Genomic DNA, 25,032 nt, shown 5'->3' on the forward strand with positions numbered 1-25,032 from the left:
CATTATACTGGGTTTCTGGATTAATAGTCGAGTGATAATACCACGAGGCCATCACCTCCCCATAGCCTTGATTAGTCAGGGCATAGAGCTTCAGAGCAGGGAGGTTATGTCAGAATCATAGAAAGCCTTGGCGGGGCCACAGCTAGAGTATTGTGTGCGGTTCTGGAATCCATATTATAGGAATGATATGAAAGCACAGGAGAGGGTGCATGGAAGGTTTTACAGGATATGCTGAAGAACGGTCACTGGACTCAAAATGTTAACTCAGCTTTCTGTCCACAGATGCTGCCAGAGCTGCTGGGATTTTCCAGCAACTTCTATATTTGTTTTGCAGGATTATAGAATCTCTACAGTGTGGAAACAGGCTTTATGGCCCAACAATTCCACACCGACCCTCTGAAGAGTATCCCACCCAGACCCATTCCCCTACCCTACGACTTGACATTACCCCTGACTAATGCATCCAGCCTACACATGACTAGACACTATGGGCAATTTAGCATGGCCAATTCACCTAACCTGCACTATTGGACTGTGGGAAGAAACCCATGCGGACACAGGAAGAATGAGCAAACTCTACACAGACAGTCACCTCAGGCTTGAATTGAACCCAGGTCCCTGGCGCTGTGAGGCAGTAGTGCTAACCACTGAGCCACATTTCTGCCCCAAAGCCATTGGCACTCATAAGGATGTTACCGAGACTGGAGGGTTTGAGCTATAAGGAGGGACTGGATAGACAGACTCACACTAATTCTTCCTTGGAGTGTCAGAGGCTGATGGTGGACTTTATAGAGGTTTATAAAATCATAAGGGGCATGGACAGGTTGAAGAGGTGAAGTCATTGTTCCCGGGGGTAGGGGACTCCAAACCGAGAAAGCATAGTTTGAAGGTAAGAGGACAAGATTTGAAGATTTAAATTTGAAAGAGCGGCAACTGTTTCACATGGAGGGGTGGTGTATGTTTGAAATGAGCTGGCAGAGGAAGTAGTCCAAAGATGTGCAGGTTGGTTGAATTGGCCATGCTAAATTGCCCATAGTGCCTAGTGATGTGTAGGCTAGGTGCATTATTCAGAGGTAAAGACACATAATAGGGAGTGGAATGGGTCTGGGTGGAATACTCTTCAGGGGTAGGTGTGGACCTGTTGGGCCATATAACCTGTTTCCACACTGTAGGGATTCTATAATCCTGGTAAACCAATACAGAGGAAAAGGCTGGTGCTATTACAACATTTAAAACTCATTTGGATGGGTCCATGAATAGGAGGGGTTGAGAGGGATGTGAGCCAACTGCTGGCAACTGCTGGATGAGGTCGGAATGGGATGTCTAGTTAGCATGGACGGGTTGGACCGAAGGGTCTGTTTCTGTGCTTTATGACTGTTGACTCAATGATTTCTCCAATCCATCACTCACAGGGATTGTCCTATTATTGGGTCACTCAAGCTGCAAAGCTTCTCTTTGGTGTTTTCCTCTGAGGTCTCAGAACTGAAACATTCTAATTAGTGACTTAATATCTCTGTGGGAATATATGTTCCCAACCAAAACTGAAATAGCAATGATACAACTTGAAAATTCCCCTGGGAATCTGAAACAGTATAACACCATGTCCCTGAATACAGCAATACCGTGTTTAATTCAGAGGTTTTGGCTACAACACCCAGGAACAGATCCTTCATATGCAAAATGCTGGAGTTGTTCACCATTGTTGACAAAGTATATTACATCACAATTGCTGCTATCGGTGTCCCTGGTAAGGCATTTTTAAAATTTGTTAATGGAATGAGAGCCAGCATTTATTTCCCATCCCTATTTGCCCAGAGAGCAGTTTCAGAGTCAACCACATTGCTGTGGGTCTGGAGTCACCTGTCAGTCAGACCAGGTAAGGATGGGAGTTGCTTTGTTTCAAGGGCATCAGTGAAGCCGATGGGTTTTTCCAAAAATCAATTCATGGTCATCATTAAACGTTTAATTCTAGAGTTCTTTTCATTGAATTCAAATTCAACCGTAAGCACTGCAGGATTCAATGCCAGCTCCCCATTACCGGGCTCTCTGGATTACTCGTCCTGTGGTAATACCTGATGAGGGGCTTTCGCCTGAAACGTCGATTTTCCTGCTCCTCAGATGCTGCCTGACCTGCTGTGCTTTTCCAGCACTACTCTAATCTAGACTCTGGTTTCCAGCATCTGCAGTCCCTGTTTTTACCTGTGGTAATGCTGCTTGTCCATTGCTTCCCTTCAGTGTAACTTTGGGCGTTGCATGAATCTGTGCTGTGGAGTACCATGCTTCGGAGGTTATATCTCACTGGAAGTATTTGCCACTGTAGAACTGGGTTAACTGTGGGTCAGTCAGCACTGCCTTCATTGGGGATGATCAGGAGTTTTATTAGTTTTGATTTGATCTGTTGTGGGTGGATCACACTGAGTTGATCACATGCTCGGACGTCTTTTTCTTGTTTAACAAATGTAATCCCCTGCAAAGTGGATTTGAGTTTTGAACAAGTATGGTTTTCTTTCAATGAATAGTTTCAAGGAAGGAGCACCGACATTTCCTCATCCCAGTGAGTTACACATCACCAGGACTGAGTCTTCAACAGCACAGATTAGATTGAAGTTGAGTAATTCCATTTCTCAAGAACATCTTCATAATCAATGGTTTGTAAATGCTGTCTTTAAGATTTGTCTAATATACCAAATGAATACGGGACATCGTTATTGATCACCCCACCTCTGCAACTAAATAAAATCTGACTGGCCAATTCCTCTCTATTACTCACACTCCCCCCACACGAGAAACCTTCAAGGCATGCTGTCTTAGCTCACTGTGTCAGAAGAGACATACAGAATGGAATAATACACCATTGTAGTTTTATCTCATCTTAGCAGAGATCAGGCTTGTAATTATGAAATAAATATTGCAGATTTTTATCACATGATGTCCTTTAATGTGCACAATTCTAATTTAACAAGTACCTTTGCAATTGATTAACAGTGCAGGAGTAAATTACAACAATGAAACTAATTCCCATCAACCTTCCTTCTGTTGTTGTTTCCTTCCATATGAGAGTTTCCAAATCCTGCTCGAATGCGATCTGCATTTTTTTGTTTCAGTGCTTTGTTGCTTCAAATATCAAACCTTCCCACACATTTATCGAAGCAACTTGTTTTAATAACTCCAAGTGTAAGCAAGGACAATATTCCCGCAACTTCCTGATGAAAGTAATTCCTCACGATTGCCGTATCTAATCTACAATTGTCCATTTCATGATTATCTCCAAGATCACATCCCTTTGTAAGGAAACTTAACTAAGCTATATTTACACAATCATTCTTGGAATGGCTTTAAAGAGCTTTGGTTGTTATTTGTCAATGAGCAATTTACATGGGAATCAGGAATGGGAGCAGATAATTCAGCTCCCAATGAAGGTATTATGCCTGAATCGTCAGTTCTCCTGCTCCTCAGATGCTGCCTGACCTGCTGTGCTTTTCCAGCACCACACTCTCAACTCTGATCTCCAGCATCTACAGTCCTCACTTGCTCCCCGGTTAGATTATCATACACCTCGATCAGACTCCCCCTCATTCTTATGAATTCCAGCCAGTACAAGCCCAAATTATTCAGCTGCTTCCATTAAGGCAGCCCTTTCATCCTGGGAATCAACCTGGTGAACCTCCTCTGACCTTCCTCCAGTACCTCACATCCCTCCTCCTTTAGTAAGACAACATCCAACCTCTTCAGTCTGTCCAGATCGTTATAATCGATCAGTGAGTATTTATTCCTTTATAATGATTTGCAGCTTCTCAAGTGTCAGAGTGCATGATTCTGCATTATGGTTTCAGAACTGTCCACAGTGTGCTGAGTGACTGATAATTAAGTTGCAGTTTCAATTTTATGCCAAACGTCACTGTTTTTATGAGTTTACTGTCCAAATTGACGGCAGCTTATGGTTTGCATTTTGCTCCATGTGTTCAGAAGCAGATTATGGCAGATGCTGGAAATGTGAAACAAACATGGACAGAAACACACAAAACGCATACACAGTTCAGAAGAAGTCGCAATTTTACCAATGTTTCTCTCTCCACAGATATTGTCAGACCTGCTGAGGTTCTCCAGCATTATCTGTGTTTGCTTCATACATTGACATGTAAATTTACTTGCAACCAAAACTGTGTCTTTGAAATTCATTACATATTTGGTCATGTTGCCATTTACTTCCTCGTTTGTAATTTCAATGTCTGAGGTTTTTTTTCATGAATTTATCCTTAGTTGCTGTCAACGCAAAGTTCATCACATGGTCAGTATCTCTCCAGAAGCTCAGACTGGTAGATCCCACTTGTAATTTCTTACCTCAGTTCCCTGAAACCCCCATTCCTGTAGGAAAGTGTAACTACCTGACCAGCTGTGTACATTTTCACAGGAGCAGTGTCCTGCTTCATCCCTGCTACCAATGAAATGATTGTAACTAACATACTATTTAAATAATCTTGTCACTTTAAGCTGAGATGTGATTGTGTGCGCCAGTACAGGTTGAACCCATTGAGGAAGAGCTAAAACATGACATTTTTTCTCCTACTTTGTCAATGTTGTCAATTCGTTCTTTGGTCCTGAATGAAAGTAATCTCAAATTTGCCTTGAAATCCCCCCTCACGTTCCCACCTTGATTCATGCTCACCTATTCCCAGCTTTCCTATTTCAGTTTCCATGGTAAGCTACTGACCAATATCTCCCATGAGCTGACTGGTTCTGCTGAAGCTCTGACTCAGTTTCCTCACCTCCCTTACTTCCTGCAAGGAGTCTATTTCGTTTGTCCTTTTTTTACATCTGAACAACACCAGCGTCTATTGTACAAACACCTGAGATCCCTTTCTTTATCATGTGAAAGAATTCTTCTTTCTGTCTTTTATTTTTAAAGGTGCACATTGTTAAACTGCTGAACAATCTACTGCTTCTTTTGGTTATCTTCATGTTCATTAATCATCCCGTTTATTTTGTACCATATTTCAGTTTCTCAATGGATATCCCTTACCATCCATGTGATCACACACCACTGTCCCATTTTCCAATCCCCAGCTTGAGGTCCCCTCATTGGTAGGTGTTTGGATATAATTACTTTTTATCGGAGGCCATTGTTCCAAAATTGAGATTATTTTTACATTCTGTTATTCTTCTCGACCATCCTTGAATTGTATGCTAAAACCTAATCATTGCCATCTCAATTCATATTGAATACTGTTTAACCTGCAATTTCTAAACTAATTTCCATACTTCCTCTTACAGTTAATGCACTGGCGATTGTGATCCTGTCCCTGGGGAAATGTGGGCTTTCCAGGTGCACGACTCATTACCTCGTGGCCATGGCAACAGCAGATCTGATGGTCATCATCACTGATGTTATATTGTATCAGCTGAATAATTACTTTTACCAGGGATCCTTCCTGCAGCGCACATTTGCCTGCATTATGATCAATTTCCTGCTTTTCCTGAGCTCTGACTCCTCTGTCTGGTTCACCGTTGCTTTTTCTGCTGATCGGTTTGTGGCCATTTGTTGCCAGAACCTGAAGCTGAGATATTGCACTGTGAAAACAGCTGCTGTGATTCTATCAACAACCTCCACTCTGTTCTTTGTAAAAAATGTTCCTATTTTCATTACACGGGAGCCTAAGATTGTGATTGACAATGTTCAGTGGTCTTGTCAAATGAAGCCCAGCTATTTTACTGAACCCAGGTGGATGGTTTATGACTGGCTTGATAAGGTGTTAACACCATTACTCCCATTTGTTTTAGTGTTGCTCTTCAATGCTCTGACAGTCCGATACGTTTTAGTGGCTAATCGGATCCGTAAAGGATTGAGGGGTCAGAACAAGGAAGAGAAGCGCAGTGACCCTGAGATGGACAGCAGAAGAAAGTCAATGATTTTACTGTTCACCATATCTAGTAGCTTCATACTTCTGTGGTCACCCTATGTAATCAATTTCTTATATTATCGAATTGCAGCAATTGATCCCAGATCTTACAACGACAGTTGGCACGTATTTGAAAGAATTGGATTTATGCTGCTGAGTTTGAGTTGCTGCACAAATGCATTTATTTATGGAGTAACTCAATCGAAGTTCAGGGGACAGTTCATTTACGCAGTAAAATACCCACTGATTTTAATCAGCAGAGTCTTTACTTTGAAAATGAATTGATGACAATCTCGAAGACAGTACCATACCCACCTGCTTTCATGGGGCAGTATTGAGGAGAAAGCTTCCATCGAATGGTTTGTGTGAACAATGTTTGTTTGAGTGAAAATATGAATAACAATATCGGCTTATTTTCCATTGGGCATTGTTTTCTTTTGGATTGCCATAATATTGAGACAAGATTTTTAATCTTCAACTGATGTTGGTTTAATATTAATTTGTTCAAAAAGGTATAACATTGCAGCATCCACAGAAATAAAGCAAGATTCCTAAAACATCAATAGGTAGTCTTGAATGAGGGAGATTGGATTCCATTAGTCTGTGTTGTATTGTAAACGAGTCCACTCACATTTTGTCAGCCTCATTTCAGTTTTATTTCACATTAACCTTTCCTCTCATATCCTTATTTCATTCACCTCAGAAATGATCTAATATGAACGCAAATGATGTTTCTTTTGGACAATTCAGATTCAAAGCAGCAATCTGGATCATGTTTATTTTATCTTCTCATTTAAGATGGTAGCCTTTCATTGAAAGATAAGTGTCCAATTCTGCCTACTTGGTGTTAGCAATGAAACAGGAGAGTCTTACTCAAGGAAACAACAAGAATGAGGAAGTACCTCTGCTCTTCACATTTAACATAATTTGAAAGTTTTCAAAGCACATGGCAAAAATATACTCCCCACTGTCACAAAGTCATCACATTCCAGTATTCAGGTACCTTGGAGAGAGTTTCATTCTGTATCACACATGCAGCTAACTGTCGACCTCAGTGTCTCATTCACTTTGTAGTCTTGAGAGTTGTTCACCTTTCCCTTGACTATTCACACAATTAATCTTGAATATTCTGAGCATCAAATGACCCTATCTGATTCATAACCAAAGACGTCTCATCTGGAATTTTCATATTAAAATACCCACAGTAGGATAACTCTGTTTCAAATTGTTCTAAATTAACTCCTTTCTGGAGAAGAATCTGTTACTCTGCATATAGCCTTCCTGTCTGCCCAAGAATTGTTGCAAATACTTCACCATCTATGTTTACATTTCAGAGGAAAATCTTTCTTCTTCAAAACTAAAAGACACCAAATGCACGTCAAGGAATGCCTTCATTGATCATAAAATGCTCACAATACAAACTATCTTTCAATATCCCACCAGTGTCACCCCAGTGAGGTAATTTCTGAGACACAATGGTATGAAATGATGGCTGCAGTAAGACTAACATATCACTTGTCACCCTTCATGCAGATGGACTTAAACTCATATCTCACTCGTTCAAAAACAGAACCCACAAGGACATTATATTCTAGGGTGTACGTTTGCTCGCTGAGCTGTAGGTTTGATATCCAGATGTTTCATTACCTGGCGAGGTAACATCATCTTTGGCGACCTCCAAGTGAAGCAAAACTTTTGTCTCCTGCTTTCTATTTATATCTTTCTCCTGGATGGGGTTCCTGGGGTTTGTGGTGATGTCATTTCCTGTTCGTTTTCTAAGGGGTTGATAGATGACACCTAGATCTATGTGTTTGTTTATGCCGTTGTGGTTGGAGTGCCAGGCCTCGAGGAATTCTCTGGCATGTCTTTGCTTAGCCTGTCTCAGGATAGATGTGTTGTCCAGTCGAAATGGTTTTTTTTTTCATTCGTGTGTAGGGCTACGAGGGAGAGAAGGTCATGTCTTTTTGTGGCTAGCTGGTGTTCATGTTCCTGGTGTCTAACTTTCTTCCTGTTTGTCCTACGTAGTGTTTGTGGCAGTCCTTGCATGGAATTTTGTAGATGATGTTGGTTTTGTCCATGGGTTGTACTGGATCGTTTAAGTTTGTTAGTTTTTGTTTGAGAGTGTTGGTGGGTTTGTGTGCTACTAGGTTTCCAAGGGGTCTTAGTCATCTGGCTGTCATTTCTGAAAATTGTTTGATGGATGGTAAGGTGGTTAGAGTTTCTGGCTGTGTTTGGTCTGCTTGTCGTGGTTTGTTCTTGAGGAATCTGCGCACTGTATTTTTTTTTGAGTATCTGTTCTTCTTGAATACGTTGTATAGGTGGTTCTCCTCTGTTTTCCAAAGTTTGTCTGTGCTGCAGTGTGTGGTGGCTCGTTAGAATAGTGTTCTGACACAGCTTTGTTTGTGTGTGTTGGGACGGTTGCCGGTGTAGTTAAGTATTTGGTCAGTGTTTGTCGGTTTTCTGTATACGCAGGTTTGTAGTTCTCCATTGTCCTTTCTTTCGACTGTGATGAAGTGCCTGTGCCTGAAACGTCGAATCTCCTGTTCCCTGGATGCTGCCTGACCTGCTGTGCTGTTCCAGCAATAAAGTTTCAACTTTGATCTCCAGCATCTGCAGACCTCACTTTCTCCTCGGAGATTTCAACCTACTGCGAATCCTCTTACAAGGATGCCTTCCTTGAAGAAGCTCTCTGCCTCTCTCTACAAAGATTTCAGTGAGTCCCTCTCTCACTGCACACCCCAGGTCATCTCCTCTGCACAGAAGCTCTTCAGCCACATTCTGAAGCAGACTCGTTACCACAGCCATATCTCCTTTCTCAGCACCTGCCTACGGAACCGACTGATCCCCCATGGACTCCAGATCACCTTCCGACCAACACAATTTGGACCCAACCAGGACTACCAGTACCTGCAACAAATCCGCAGCCTCCAGCAACGGACCTCCCTCCGGATCCTCCACTCGATTCCTGAAGAAGGGCCTGTGCCCGAAACGTCGAATCTCCTGTTCCCTGGATGCTGCCTGACCTGCTGTGCTGTTCCAGCAATAAAGTTTCAACTTTGATCTCCAGCATCTGCAGACCTCACTTTCTCTTCGACTGTGATGACCAGGAATGCGAGTTTGTTGTCGGTTTCTTCCTCCTTGGTGAACCTTATGCCTTTGAGGGAGTTGTTGATGATGTTAAATGTCTCTTCTATCTTGTTTCGTTTTGTGATGACAAAGGTGTCATCTATCAGGATTCATAGCAGAAGCGGTAATGCAAAGACTAGAACAAACAGCCCTACCAACCATCAAACCAAAAATCTGGGTCCGCTGCTTAACTTCACCAGCAACCATCTCAACACACTCAAACAAAGCTGTATCAGAACACTATTCCAAAGAGCCACCACACACTGCAGCACAGACGAACTTCAGAAAACAGAGGAGAACCACCTATACAACGTACTCAAGAAGAACAGATACTCAAAAAATACAGTGTGCAGATTCCTCAAGAACAAACCATGACAAGCAGACCAAACACAGCCAGAAACTCTAACCACCTTACCATACATCAAAGAAGTCTCAGAAATGACAGCCAGACTACTAAGTCCCCTCGGAATCCTAGTAGCACACAAACGCACCAACACTCTCAAACAAAAACTAACAAACTTAAACGACTCAGTACAACCCATGGACAAAACCAACGTCATCTACAAAATTCCATGCAAGGACTGCCACAAACACTATGTAGGACAAACAGGAAGAAAGGTAGCCACCAGGATACATGAACACCACTAGCCACAAAAAGACATGACCCTCTCTCCCTCGTAGCCCTACACACGAATGAAAAAAAAAACACCATTTCGACTGGACAACACATCTGTCCTGAGACAGGCTAAGCAAAGACATGCCAGAGAATTCCTCGAGGCCTGGCACTCCAACCACCACAGCATAAACAAACACATAGATCTAGGTGTCATCTATCAACCCCTCAGAAAATGAACAGGAAATGACATCACCACAAACCCCAGGAACCCCATCCAGGAGAAAGATATAAATAGAAAGCAGGAGACAACAGCTTCGCTTCACTTGGAGGTCACAACTGATGATGTTACCTAGCCAGGTAATGAAAGTCTGGATATCAAACCTGGAGCTCAGCAAGCAAACCTACACCCTAAACCTCAAACTGAGCTACAAACCTTCACAAACCTTGCATATTATATTCTAGCAACATAAATGGCACCCCTCATGTCATGTGCATAAGTTTCTATTTTGCTGCGCTCATGATTTATTTTCGAAACTTCCACATTCTGTATATTTTGATAAATGATTTCCTGATTTTCTGTTGGGTTTAGTGGCTGGTATTTGCTGAGTAAATTGTTTTACACATGTCACGTTTTGAATGTCCATTAAGCTCTCTCCACGTCTGTCTGGCCAAAAATGCAGAATGAAAAGTGACATTATTTGGATGTGAGCATAATAGATACAGTTAGTAAGTTTGCAGATGACACCAAAATTGGAGGTGTAGTGGACAGCGAAGAGTGTTACCTCAGATTACAACAGGATCTGGACCAGATGGGCCATTGGGCTGAGAAGTGGCAGATGGAGCTTAATTCAGATAAATGCAAGGTGCTACATTTTGGGAAAGCAAATCTTAGCAGGACTTATACAGTTAATGGTAAGGTCCTAGGGAGTGTTGCTGAACAAAGAGACCTTGGAGTGCAGGTTCATAGCTCCTTGAAAGTGGAGTCGCAGGTAGATAGGATAGTGAAGAAGGCATATGTGAATACGATAGTGAAGAAGATAGTGAAGTATGCTTTCCTTTATTGGTCAGAGTATTAAGCACAGGAGTTGGGAGGTCATGTTGCGGCTGTACAGGACATTGGCTAGGCCACTGTTGGAATATTGCCTGCAATTCTGGTCTCCTTCCTATCGGAAAGATGTTGTGAAACCTGAAAGGGTTCAGAAAAGATTTACAAAGATGTTGCCAGGTTGTAGGATTTGAGCTCTCGGGAGAGGCTGAACTGGCTAGGGCTGTTTTCCCTGGAGTGTCGGAGGCTGAGTGGTGACCTTATAGTGGTTTACAAAATTATGAGGGGCATGGGTAGGATAAATAGACAAAGTCTTTTCCCTGGGGTTGGGGAGTCCAGACCTAGAGGAGATAGGTTTAGGGTGAGAGGGGGAAGGTATAGAAGAGATCTAAGGGGCATTTTATTCACGCAGAGGATTGTACATGTATGGAATGAGCTGCCAGAGGATGTGGTGGAGGCTGGTACAATTTCAACATTCAAAAGGCATTTGGATGGGTATATGAATAGGAAGGGTTTGGAGGGATATGGGCCGGGTGCTGCCAGGTGGGACTAGATTGGGTTGGGATATCTGGTCTGTTTCCGTGCTATATGTCCCTATGACCCCATGACTCTATGACATTATTAGATATTGTGTAATGACTGTCGATTTTAGTAAAATCGCATTTGGTTCACCATTGCAGCTTGAGGAAAAATAAATAAAAATTTATTCTGACTGACATGTGACTCCAGACCGAAAGGACTGGCCTATGATCAATTACTGATGGGCAATAAATGTTGGTCTAAGAGGCAGCACCCATTTCCAATCAACTATTTTATTTTAAGGAAAGCATCATTTTAAGGTATCTGACTGTCATCTTCTGCATTTGAAGAAAGATTTTGAATTTAAACTGATGACTGTGGTCTCTCATTTCAGATATTATTAAATAATGTTTGAAAACAATAAAATTGTCTTTAGTCAGTTTCTCTATTCTCACTCACAAAGTTAATGACTCAGCCTCTCTTGATTACAAGGCTCCAGGGCTGATCTTTTCTGTTTTTGCGACTCAATAGGAACAGTACCTTCCAGAACTGAACCATTGATCCCTCTCCATCCTGTCGCCAGTCATTGAAAGCTGAAATTCATATTGATAGTTTTGCTACTTTAAACTTGACTGTTCCTAGACATTCTGGACAGTATTGAGAATGCGAGGACTGCAAATGCTGGAGATCAGAGTCGAAAAGTGTGGTGCTGGAAAAGCACAGCCAGTCAGGCAGAATCCGAAGAGGAGGAGAGTCAACGTTTCGAGCATGACCTCTTCATCAGGAATGAGAGGTTAGCCCAAGGGGGTTGAGAGATAAATGGGAGGGGGTGGGGCTGGGGGAAGGTAACTGGGAATGCAATATGTAGGTAAAGGTGGGGTGTGATGGTGATAGGTTGGAGTGGAGGGTGGAGCGTATAGGTGGGAAGGCAGTTGGACAGGTAGGACAGTTCATGAGGGCAGTGCCGAGTTGGAGGGCTGGATCTGTGATAAAGTGAGGGGAGGGGAAATGAGGAAACTGGTGAGATCCACATTGATCCCGTGTGATTGGAAGGTCCCAATATGGAAGATAAGGTGTTTGTCCTTCACGCGTCGAGTGGCTGGAGGTTGGCGGTGGAAGAGACCCAGGACTTGCATGTCCTTGTCTGAGTGGGAGGGGGAGTTAAAGTGTTTGGCCAACGGGTGATGGGCTTATTTAGTGTGCGTGTCCCAGAGATGTTCCACAAGTTGGCGCCCTGTCTCCCCTGTGAGAGGAGACCACGTCGAGAGCAATGGACACAGTGGATGAGGAGAGTGGAAGTACAGGATGTGGAAGAATTATTTGGGGCCTTGGATAGAGGTGAGGGAGAGGTGTGACACAGATTTTGCACCTCTTGTGGTGGCAAGGGAAGGTGCAATGAATGGAAAGAGTGATGGTAGGGGGGGCGTGAAACTAACAAGGGAGTAGTGAGGGAATGGTCTCTGCAGAATGCAAATAGGTGTGGGGAGAGAAACATCTCCCTGGTGGTGGGGTCTGTTTGTAGGTGGCAGAAATGGCTGAGGATGATGCGTTGTATCTGATGGTTGGTGGGGTGGACTGAGGACCGGGGCATTCCATCCATGTTGTGACTGGAGGGGTGGGGTTCAAGGGCAAAGGTGTGGAAAGTGGAGGAGATGCACTGGAGGGCATTGCCGACCACTTGGAAGGGAAATTGCGGTCTTTGAAGAAGGAGACTAACTGGAATGTTCTATAGTGGAATTGGTCCTCCTGGGAACAGATGCATTGGAGGCGGAGGATTTGGGAATAAGGGATAATATTTTGAAAGGAGGCAGGATGGGAGGAGGTGTAGTCCAGGTAGCTGTGAGAGTGGGTTTGAAGTAGACGTCTGTGTTGAGTTAGTCGCCAGAATATTTTTTATATTCGTTTATGGAATGAGGACATCGCTGGCTAGGCCAGCATTTATTGCCCATCCCTAATTGCTCAGAGGGCAGTTCAAAGCCAGCCACATTGCTGTGGGTCTAGCGTCACCTGGAGGCCAGACCGGGTAAAGATGGCAGTTTCCTTCCTTGAAGGACATTAGAGAACCAAGTGGGGTTTTCCAACAATCGACAATGGATTCATGGTCATTATTAAACTCTTAATTCCAGATTTTTGTTGAATTCAAATTCCACCATCTGCCTTGGCAGGATTCACACCGGGCTCCCCTGAACATGGCCTGGGTCTGTGGATTAACATTCCTGCGATAATCCCAGGAGGCCATCACCTCCCTATACAAGGCTATCACCTCCCCATGGAAATGGAGATGGAGAAGTCCAGGAAGTAAAGGGAGGTGTCTGAGATGATCTAGGTGAATGTGAGGTCAAGGTGGAGGATGTTCGTGAAGTTAATGAACTGTTCCATCTCCTTGTGGGAACATGAGGTGTCGCCGATACAGGCATCAATGTAACATTAGGAAAAGGTAAGGAATGGTGCCAGTGTAACTGTGGAAGATGGACTGTTACACATAACCAACAAAGAGGTAGGCATAGCTGGGGCCCAATGTGGGTGCCCATGGCTACCTCTTTGGTCTGGAGGAAGTGGGAGGATTGGAAGGAGAAATTGTTGAAGGGCTCATGTGCAAAACGTCAACTCTCCTGCTCCTCAGTTGTTGCCTGACTGGCTGTGCTTCTCCAGCACCATACTTTTTGATTCTGGACAATATGTCATATTCCATCACCATCAAACACAATTAAGAAAGAACACAACTAAATTTAAACTGTATTGGGATCTTTGACTCGGTTAAGATGACTTCAGCTTTATCCCAGATGAGATGCTGAGAGACTGGTTGGCATGTGGGATTAATGATGTAAACATGCAAAAGCACCTTCCAGATGAAGGCCAATTGGATCTTCAAACAGGGCACTACAACTGACATTAATGATTGGGAAATGTGACAAGTGGAGGAAAGGAGTTGTAGGGTATTCTGGAAGTGGATACCCTCGCCAATTCGACTGAACTTGCAGAACACCACTTGTGTGAAGGCAATTGCATAGCCACACTCGGGGCATGTTCTGAACAGAGGGACTCAAGGTCAGCCCACAGCAAAACGCCAAAACAAAGTCAAGCCTTAGCCAAATGATTAATATTTTCTTCAGGACCTTGGCTGGCAAGTCATTGTAGTTGTTGTTGGTATGTGGACTTGAGAAAGTAAAGGAGCCCTACTACACCTAAATTGAGTAAGAGGTCTCATAGGCCTCGTAGACTAGTATCTAGTAGAGCGCACACCCTGCACAGTCCACCTATTTATGAATTGGAACAGTTAAATTGCTTAGCAATATCCACATCAAGTGGAGTTGCAGGTGAACAGGATAATGAGAAAGGTTAGTGGTATGTTTGCCTTTATTGGTCAGAACTTGAGTATCAGAGTTGGGAGGCCATGTTGGAGCTGTACAGTACATTGGTTAAACCACTTTTGGAATAATGCGTTCAATTATGGCCTCCCTGTGATACAAAAGAACGTAACATGGTTCAGTCAAAGATTTCCAGCCTTTTGGAAATCTTTTTGTTTCCAGGGTTGGAGGATTTAAGCTATAGGGAGAGGCTGAATAGGTTGGGGCTGTTTGAGAACATAGAACATAGAACAATATAGCACAGAACAGGCCCTTCGGCCCTCGATGTTGCGCCGACCTGTGAACTATTCTCAGCTCGTCCCCCGACACTATCCCAAAATCATCCATGTGCTGATCTAAGGATTGTTTAAATCTCCCTAATGTGGCTGAGTTAACTACATTGGCAGGCCTTTTCACTCTCTGAGTGAAGAATCTGCCTCTGACATCTGTCTTAAATCTATCACTGCTTAATTTGTAGCTATGCCCTCGTACAATCTGACGTCATCATCCAAGGAAAAAGACTTACACTGTCTACCCTGTCTAATCCTCTGATCATCTTGTATGTCTCTATCAAATCCCCTCTTAGCCTTCTACTCTCCAATGAGAACAGACCCAAGTCTCTCAACCTTTCCTCATAAGACCTTCCCTCCAAACCAGGCAACATCCTGGTAAATCCCCTCTGCACCTTTTCCAATGCTTCCACAACCTTCCTGTAATGGGGCGAACAGAACTGTACACAATATTAACGTTTTGTATGGTTGCATCAATCCCTCTACCAATGAAACGTAACACAACGTATGCCTTCTTAACACCACTATCAACCTGGGTGGCAACCTTCAGGGATCTATGTATATGGACTCCAAGATCCCTCTGCACATCCACACTGCCAAGAATGTGTCACTCCTACTCCCATGTGGTGGAATGCACTCCCATGTGCATTACTGTCAACCACTATTCACCTAAAGGGCAGGTCAGAGTCAGCCACACATTGCTGTGGGTCTGGAGTCACATGGAGCCAAGACCAAGTGTAAAAGGCAGTTTGCCTTCCCTGAGGAACATTCATGACCCAGATGGACATTCCAGTCAATTCAGAGTTGTCATCTGGTTAGTTTTTTTATTGCAGTGTTTTTATTTTCAATTTACATTTCACCATCTGCCGTGTTGACATTTGGATGATTATCTTGGAGTTCCAGTGAAGGTAGCACAATGTCTAGTCCACCACCTCCCTCAATCTTCGAAGAGAGGCAGTTTGTCTGAATAAGGAAAGGTTTTACTGGGAGAAAGAAGAACTGGACAAGAGAATCCAAACTTTTGGGCAAATCCTATTTTTGTTTGTGTCTGTTATTAGTTTGAAACGTACAGTTAAAGACGGGAGATTCCCACACTTAAGGAAGATTTGACAAGATCTACCCGGGGGGTAAAACTGGAATTGGTCTTATTTCCTTAAAGGAACAGCTCCTCTAAAACAGTGCCTGATGGATCCCTTCTGTTTGGAGAAGATGAATCTTGTCAACTGAGTGCAATTTATTGTAAACTTTAATCTTGAAATGAGCGTAATTTTTTTTTAATGGTGAAAACAAATGTAAATATAACTTCATTTGAGAAAAATAACCAATTAAATGGAGCATATCAAAGCCAGCAGCATGAGAAATGTGTCACAGCTGCAACCTGTGAGCTTGAGGCTGGAATACAGACACCATGTCCCATCGGGTCGGGGAATGTTCACTGGATAATTTGCATCAGGAGGCTGTCACACCTTCGAGGGTGAGATTGTCTGATTCGGTCAGTGTCCAGAGACTGGAGAGTGTGATATTGAGTGACGTCTGGATGGGGGACTCAGAGAGCAGGAATTCAGGAGCATCATCCTTGGCAAGAGTGATTTGACCTTGACGCCAGAAGGTCATTCAAGTGGAAGAAACCAGAAACAATGCAATGGTAGTAGGGGGTGATATAGTCACAGGAACCTTTCTACAACAAAGAACGTGACTCCAGGAGGCTGTGTTCCCTTCCCATGCTGGGTTTCAGGATGTATGGTCAGGACTGAAGACAAGTTTGCAATGAGATGGGCATCTTACTGATCTGTGGAGATACAGACAACATATGCCAGGCAGGAAGCAAGGTCCTGCCTCATCATTGTCAAGACCTCAGAGTCTAATTAAGAAGCTGACCCTCAGATATCTGGATTAATATCTATACCAAGTGTTCATTGGCATTGGGCCAATCAGATGAGGGAGTGACATTGAGACTCAAAGACTGGTGTGGGAGAAATGGGTCTGAGTTCTCTCATCACAGATGCTGCCAGACCTGCTGAGGTTATATTTCAGATTTACAGGAACAGAACTTTTCTCTCTTTATGCATTTTCTGTTTTGTTTTAACTCAATGCGTCATTTGTAATATCTAAGAGCCAAGATGTTTGCTAATTCCCCCTTCAGCACATCTTAAAAGACCAATGTACATGACCCTGTTCACACTTAAAACTCCCCACTTCGGTCGATGGTGCCCCTGTTTAATCTTTCCTGCCAAACTCCGTTACTGCAGCCTTCAGCCTGTTAAATTCCCTCCAACACTTTCTGCTATCTCCTGGTAATATTATTCTGACCCTATCTGTGCACCGAAGCAGTTGACCGATATCATCCTGATTATCTGCACCAAATCAACACTTGGCATCAAAGCATATTTTGATTTTATTTGTATATTTGAATATCATTTGTACACAGCAAAAAAAATGAGAATGAAATACCATAACCTTGCATTAAAAAACCCTTCTGCTACCTGCAAGTTGCAGTAATTTATAATCACTCAGCATTGTTCTGTCCTAACACATTACTTCCCCACGGCAAAGCTGAACCATTGATTAAAATTACTTTAGTTTTCATCCAGCTTCTTCTGCAACAATTTGTGAAACACATTGCACGGCTTTGCCTTCATTAATCAACAATTCTTTTTAATCCGAAACAGTTGTTTGATTTTTAATCCACACTGACTCCCCTTAAACAGATCTGTCCTCGCCAGTTGGATTTGTGTTGATCTGCTCCTGGTTATCCCCAGTGTACACAGCACTGGTGCCAAACTGAGCCACCTGTAGTGTTAGAAATGTACTCTCATGGTACTTGAGAGAAGCATATCACATTTTCAAGTTTCCCTGGAGGGGCAGAAGTATGGGGTTATGGTGTGGGTTGTCATGTTATGAAACAGAAAATTAAATGTGACACGGAGTTAGTGACAGAAAAGCTGCTGACCTCATCAGCTTGACCCTGTTCTCTTGTTCTTCCTTCTTCAATCCATGGATTTTCCAGGTTCGAATACAGATTTCCTGGATCTCTGTGACTGGCCTGGAACAGTGTGCTGAATGGACTCCTGCTAGTCACAAGAGGAGCTTTTCCCACTGTACTGCTACCATGGGTTGAATGCTGCATACTGAGGTCCCACAGGCCCACTCTCCTCCTCACTGACTGAAGTCACTCACTAGAAACAGGTTGTGTCTCATAGGTTAGTCTGGAAGCATTGAATCTGTATCAGTGAATGATGTGCTCAGCAACAGAAGTGAAATAAACTTTCTATCTGAGCAAAAGAATACTGGCATGCAGGTGCAACAGGTAATTAAGAAGGCAAATGGGATGTTGTTCTTTATTGCTAAAGGAATTGAGTTTAAAAGCAGGGAGATTATGTTGCAGCTGGATAGGGTGCTGGTGAGGGCACACCCGGAGTACTCTGGGCAGTTTTGATCACCGAGCTTGAGAAAAGATGACAGGAAATGACATCACCATATGAAATGACATCACCATGGGAAATGATATCACCAACCCAAAGAAACCAGAATACATGAATAGAAAGCAGGAAGATCAGCAATGCTTCGTCCAGAGGCTCACTGATGTTGTTACCAAGTATGGTGACGAAACGTCTGAACATGAACCTTACAGCGTAGCGAGAAAACCTGCATCCAGAACCTCAACCTGAGCTACAAATCTTCTCAAAACTCAGTGAAGGCTATACGGGCACTACAGGGGATGAAGGGAGGAGGTGAAAGTGTGGTAGGAGGAGGGCAGGTGCTGAGGAAAGAGACGTGGCTGTAGTAGCGGGTTTGATTCAGGATGTGGCTGAAGAGTGGAACAGAGGAGGTTCACCGGGTTGATTCTGGAGTTGAGGGGGATGGCTTATGAGGAGAGACTGAGTAGACTGGGATTATATTCATTGGAACTTAGAAGATTGTGGTGGGGGAGATCTTATAGCAACATATGAAATTATGAAGGGAATCGATCAGCAAGAAGTAGAAAGTCTGTTTCCACTGGCGGGTGAAACTAAGCCAGGAGGGCAAAGCCTCAAACTTATGGGAAGCAGATTTAGTACAGAATAGAGAAGGGATGTCTTCACCCAGAGGGTTGTGAATCTGTAGAATTCCCTGTCCAGTAAAGTAGTTGAGGCTTCCTTAGTAAATGTTTTTAAAGCAAAGCTAGCTAATTTTTTGAACAGTAAAGGAATGAAGGGTTATGGTGGGAGGGTGGGTAAGTGGAGTTGAAGACACGAAAAGATCAGCCCTGATCTTATTAAAGGGCCAGACAGCCTACTCCTGCTCCTAGTTCTTGTATGTTCTCATGTTCTTCTTATTATCGCTCTTAATGATCCACTTGTCTGAGGTGAAGTCATTTAATTGGGGAATGAGGGCAGAGGGGAACCAATGACATTTTGAGAATTCTGGAGGAGCTCACTGAAGGGCATCTCTGAAAGTTAGAATCGGAAAAATGCTGTTCTGCATTGTAAGAGTTTAAGGTGAATCATAGTTACATGGAGATGGCAAACGTAGATTCTTTCAAAATTGCCTTTGAGTGAGAAAGGAAGAAACAATCTCGATTTGTTCATCCAGTTGTAACTCCTGTGATATTGTGAAGACTTTTTCCTCTAGTATCCCTAACCCTTCAGGTTTAATGCACTGCGTACAGGTTCAGAAAAACCTCGTGGTTTGGACAAAGTAAGTCCATATTTTTAAAGTTTGTTACAATGTGCTGTTACAACAACTACCTGATGAAGGAGCAGCGCTTTGAAAGCTAGTGCTTTCAAATAAATCTGTTGGACTTTAACCTAGTGTTGTGTGATGTTAGACCTGTTACAACATGGCGGTGAACTCCTCTGTTAATTTAACCAAACACGCAGAAAGGTTTACCTCATAATCTGTTAACGTATGAGTGACAGAGAACTCCTCAAATTCCACTATTAGATTAGATTAGATTACTTACAGTGTGGAAACAGGCCCTTCGGCCCAACGGGTCTATACCGACCCTCCAAACAGCAACCCACCCAGACCCAATACCCTATATTTACCCCTTCACCTAACACTACGGGTAATACAGCGTGGCCAATTCACCTGACCAGCACATTTTTTGGACTGTGGGAGGAAACCAGAGCACTCAGAGGAAACCCACGCAGAAACGAGGAGAATGTGCAAACTCCACACACACAGTTGCCTGAGGCAGGAATTGAATCCAGGTCTCTGGCGCTGTGAGGCAGCAGTTCTAACCACCGTGCATATCAATTTAACCATTAAAGCATATCAATTTATTCTTTAACTCTAAAAGTGAGCATTAAACAACAACTACAAGGTGTATTTACAATGCTAAAGCTCCTTTCCCTTAAATACTTGGTATCTACCTCTCACACTATAACAACATACTGGTCCAATAAAAGCCCTTGTTAAAATTACAGCAACTTAATTTTCAAAACCAGACAGTGGTTGTTGTCTCTGGTGTCTGTCTTCCTCTGGCTGTCGATCTCCCTGGCTCGTCATCCGTCTTTTGTAACAAAGATGTTTCATATGAAAAAGATACCTTTGATAAGGAGTATTTTGAATGGCAGGTTGTCACTCCAGATGGCAGGTTGTCATTCTCTCTGCTAATTCTCAAAATCCCTCCTTATTTATACCCCGAACATCAGATGTTGGCAAAACAGTAAAATTCAAGTTAGGTTGGGTTTTCGTCTCCTGGGGCATAATTTAAACTGATGGTTTAAATTCAAGTGCTGGTCAAAACAACTGAGGAATCTAGTTTACAGCTAACTGTTGCATATTTTCAATTTTCCAGTACATTTTGAGACTGCTAGTCAGTCACATGACAGTTGCCTGCGTTCTCTCACTGCCAAAAAACCTTTCACTCTCTCTTAAAGGTACAGTACACACCTTCAACTTCACAACAGTGAAGCCAAACAAACAAGAAATGACATTCTCCACTTTTACATTTTCAAGCTGCCAACAATCCTTTATGTGCTAATTCTCCATATACCTCCTATCCATTGTCAAAAGTAAATTGGAGCATGTATTTATCTGGGTTGACATCTTTTACTGGGCACTGATATTATTTCTCAGTAAAGTTCCAACAGTGTCCTGGTTACATTGGACCCTCTGATATTCCATTGGTTTGTAGTTTCCTGACCCAGCTGAGAGTCAGTACAATTGAATTTTGAGCTGTTAGTAGGTAACTAACCAGAGGCCTGTCTACCAAACGTACACACAAGAAACAAGAGGAGGCCATTTGGCCCTTCGAACCTGCTCGCCATTCTGTAAGATCGTGGCTGAATAGAGTTTAGACGCAACTCTACATTCCTGCCAAAATGCATCGCCTCACACTTCCCCACATTTCTATAGCTACATTCATATTCACACTGAAGATGCCCCACCGAACAATGGATCGCCTCTGGAGCTTGAATTGAATGAAATACTGACCTACATTTGTATGAGGGCACTCTCAGTCAGTAACAGAGAGACCACAGGGAGCCTTCCCTTTGCCTGCCTCAGCCTGTTTTGGGATGGTCTGGAGTAGTTGGACCAGATGCAACAACTTGAAATAAAATAGCGACCAGTCAGTGAGAGAATTTCAAAGGAGAGCTAAAAATTTCAAGAAGGGGCTGCCAAAAGAAAAGGGAAAGTCCTGGGAACGATCACTCAGTGAGCTGGGTTGGAGTCTATCAGCGAGAACAGGTTTCACAGCTTCCTTTTTTTACAGGAGTACAGAGGCTGATGGGTGACCTGATAGAAGGACATAAAATTGTGAGAGGCATAGATAGCGTGGGTAATCGGAGTCCTTTCCCCTGGGAGGCAATGTCAAACACTAAGAGGTATCGTTTTCAGTGAGAGGTGGAAACTTTAAATAAGATGTGAGAGACAAGTTCTTTAAACAGAGGGTGTCCAGAACACGCTGCCTGGAGAGGTTGGAGAAGTGGATATTGTAGCAACGTTTAAGAAGAGTAACACCATGAGCAGAGAGATGGAGTTGGTTACCATGGCATCATGGTTGGCACAGATGCAGTGAGTTGAAGGCCTGTTCCTATGATGTACTGTTCTATTCTCTATGATTGGCAGGTTTCCAATGTAACACCTTCATTTAAAATAGGAAGGAGATTATGTTACAGATGGCACAAATATAGGTTAGGTGAATTGGCCATGCTAAATTGCCCGAAGTGTTAGGTGCGTTAGTCAGGGTAGGGGAATGGGTTTGGGTGGGTTTCTCTTCGGAGGGGCGGTGTGGACTTGTTGGGCTGAAGGGCCTGTTTCCACACTGTAGAGAATCTAATCTAAAATATAGATTGGATGGCAAGTGCACAGGGGAACAGATAAGTTAAACAAATGGGCAAAAGCATTCCAGATAAAATATAATAGACAATAGACAATAGGTGCAGGAGTAGGCCATTCTGCCCTTCAAGCCTGCACCACCATTCAATATGATCATGGTTGATCATCCTTAATCAGTATCCTGTTCCTGCCTTATCTCCATAACCCTTGATTCCACTATCCTTGAGAGCTCTATCCAATTCTTTCTTAAATGAATCCAGAGACTGGGCCTCCACTGCCTTTTGGGGCAGAACATTCCACACAGCCACCACTCTCTGGGTGAAGACGTTTCTCCTCATCTCTGTCTTAAATGGTCTACCCCGTATTTTTAAGCTGTGTCCTCTGGTTCGGCACTCACCCATCAGTGGAAACATATTTCCTGCCGCCAGAGTGTCTAATCTTATATGTCTCAATCAGATCCCCTCTCAGTCTTCTAAACTCAAGGGTATACAAGCCCAGTCACTCCAGTCTTTCAGTGTAAGGTAATCCCGCCATTCCAGGAATTGACCTCGTGAACCTACGCTGCACTCCCTCAATAGCCAGAATGTCTTTCCTCAAATTTGGAGACCAGAACTGCACACAGTACTCCAGGCGTGGTCTCACCAGGGCCCTGTACAGCTGCAGAAGAACCTCTTTGCTTCTATACTCAATCCCTCTTGTTATGAAGGCCAGCATGCTATTAGCCTTCTTCACTACCTGCTGTACCTGCATGCTTGCCTTCATTGACTGGTGTACAAGATCTCTCTGTACTGCCCCTTTACCTAAATTGATTCCATTTAGGTAGTAATCTGCCTTCCTGTTCTTGCCACCAAAGTGGATAACCATACATTTATCCACATTAAACTGCATCTGCCATGCATCTGACCACTCACCTAACTTGTCCAGGTCACCCTGTAATCTCCTAACATCCTCATCACATTTCACTCTGCCACCCAGCTTAGTATCCTCAGCAAATTTGCTAATGTTATTGCTCATACCATCTTCTATATCATTAACATATATTGTAAAAAAGCTGCAGTCCCAGTACTGATCCCTGCAGTACCCATTGGTCACTGCCTGCCATTCCGAAATGGAGCCGTTTATCACTACTCTTTGTTTCCTATCAGCCAACCAACTTTCAATACAAGTTAGCACTTTGCCCCCAATACCATGCGCCCTAATTTTGCTCACCAACCTCTTTTGTGGGACTTTATGAAAAGCTTTGTGGGCGGCACGGTGGCACAGTGGTTAGCACTGCTGCCGCACAGCGCCAGAGACCCGGGTTCAATTCCCGCCTCAGGTGACTGACTGTGTGGAGTTTGCACGTTCTCCCCGTGCCTGCGTGGGTTTCCTCCGGGTGCTCCGGTTTCCTCCCACAGTCCAAAGATATGCAGGTCAGGTGAATTGGCCATGCTAAATTGCCCGTAGTGTTAGCTAAGGGGTAAATGTAGGGGTATGGGTGGGCTGCGCTTCGGCGGGGCGGTGTGGACTTGTTGGGCCGAAGGGCCTGTTTCCACACTGTAAGTAATCTAATCTAATCTAATCTTTCTGAAAGTCCAGGTACACTACATCTACTGGATCTCCCTCATCCATCTTCAGAGTTACATCCTCAAAATATTCCAGAAGATTAGTCAAGCATGATTTCCCCTTCATAAATCCATGCTGACTCTGACCTATCCTGTTACTACTATAATATGGGAAGATGTGATGTCATGCACTTTGACAGGAAAAATGGACAAGCTGAATATTACTTAAATGAAGAAAACAAGGTAACATCCACGTTCAGCAAGCACTAACAAAAGCAAAGAAGCACTGGCCAATTTTTGAAAAGAAATGGAGTATAAAAATAGGTTGGTCTCACTATAATTATACAAGGTACTAATTAGACGACAATTGGAATATTATGAAATGCTGTGTTCCCCTTCTGTAAGGAAGTACATATTGGCATTGGAGATAGTCCAGGGAAGGAACACTGGGTTGAACCCAATTATGAAGAGACTATCTGATGAGGAAAGGTTGAGTAGGTGTGGACCTATACACATTGGAGTTGAGAAGAATGAGAGACTAACCTATAGAAACCTCTCAGAGTCTTAGGACACATTACAAGGCAGATGTGGAAATATCATTTCTCATTCCAGGCGGTTATAGGGTCAGGGGGTGTAATCTCTGCAAGGTGTTTCCTATTTAAAACAGAGATGAAGAGGGACTTCTCCCCTGTCTCTGAACCAGGAGGCCCCAGTTCAACTCCCACCTGCTTCAGAGGTGTGTTATCACATTGCTGAGCCGGTTGGGTAGAAAATAGGTTTAAACAAACTTCTCTCAGAGTGAATCTGTGAAATTCTTTAATGTAGAAGGCTGCAGAGTCCTCGGTGTCTTTTTTTTATGGTTCATTTAGAGATCAATAACTTTAGTTCCTAGACTTTATAACTAATGGCATTGTCCAATTATGCAAAGAAATGCTCTTTTAATCACAAATAATCAATATACATTCAGCACCATTCAGTTTGAACAGGGTCATGACGTATATGGAAATTTAAGGTAATCAGGTTTCTAATTAGTAAAAGGTTAATGTGGTCAGTACTACAAACTGTGAGGTTAACGATTATCACTGCAACCATGAGCTTATTGAAGGAGGGAAGAGATTCAATTGGCTAAATTGTCTCATTCTTCTCCTTCCCCCAATGGTCTTATGGTCTCAATAGAGATAAAAGAAACATAATATTGTGATGAAAAGAGTCCAGCCGTCCGACAATTAATAGCAGAACCACTGCCTTCCAAAGGCAAGATACAGCATGAAGATATAAATGTTGTCTTTCATGCTTCAGGTTTGTTTAAAGGTTCATTTGGCGATATATAACTTAAGTTCACATATTTTATAACAAATAGCATGGTCCAGTTATTCAAGGAA

General features: G+C 43.1%; 1 protein-coding gene across 1 annotated transcript; it reads left to right on the forward strand.

Annotated features, from left to right (window-relative positions):
* The first annotated feature begins 1,680 nt into the window (after positions 1 to 1,680).
* On the forward strand, positions 1,681 to 6,182 carry LOC148138987 (putative G protein-coupled receptor 139). Its single transcript, XM_087980801.1, has 2 exons — positions 1,681 to 1,747; positions 5,272 to 6,182. Exons 1-2 carry the CDS (start codon positions 1,681 to 1,683, stop codon positions 6,180 to 6,182), a joined length of 978 nt encoding a protein of 325 aa, XP_087836927.1.
* Positions 6,183 to 25,032: the final 18,850 nt, after the last annotated feature.

This window comes from Chiloscyllium plagiosum, unplaced genomic scaffold (assembly GCF_037043375.1).
Source record: "Chiloscyllium plagiosum isolate Xiang-an unplaced genomic scaffold, Cpla_swu_hap1 HiC_scaffold_38, whole genome shotgun sequence".
In the NCBI taxonomy this organism is placed as follows: domain Eukaryota; kingdom Metazoa; phylum Chordata; class Chondrichthyes; order Orectolobiformes; family Hemiscylliidae; genus Chiloscyllium; species Chiloscyllium plagiosum.

Coding starts and splice junctions, on each gene's coding strand:
- LOC148138987 (XM_087980801.1), top strand. CDS start 1,681: ATGCTGGAGTTGTTCACCATTGTTGACAAAGTATATTACATCACAATT. Junction 1,748..5,271: donor TGCTGCTATCGGTGTCCCTG/GTAAGGCATTTT, acceptor TTCCTCTTACAG/TTAATGCACTGGCGATTGTG.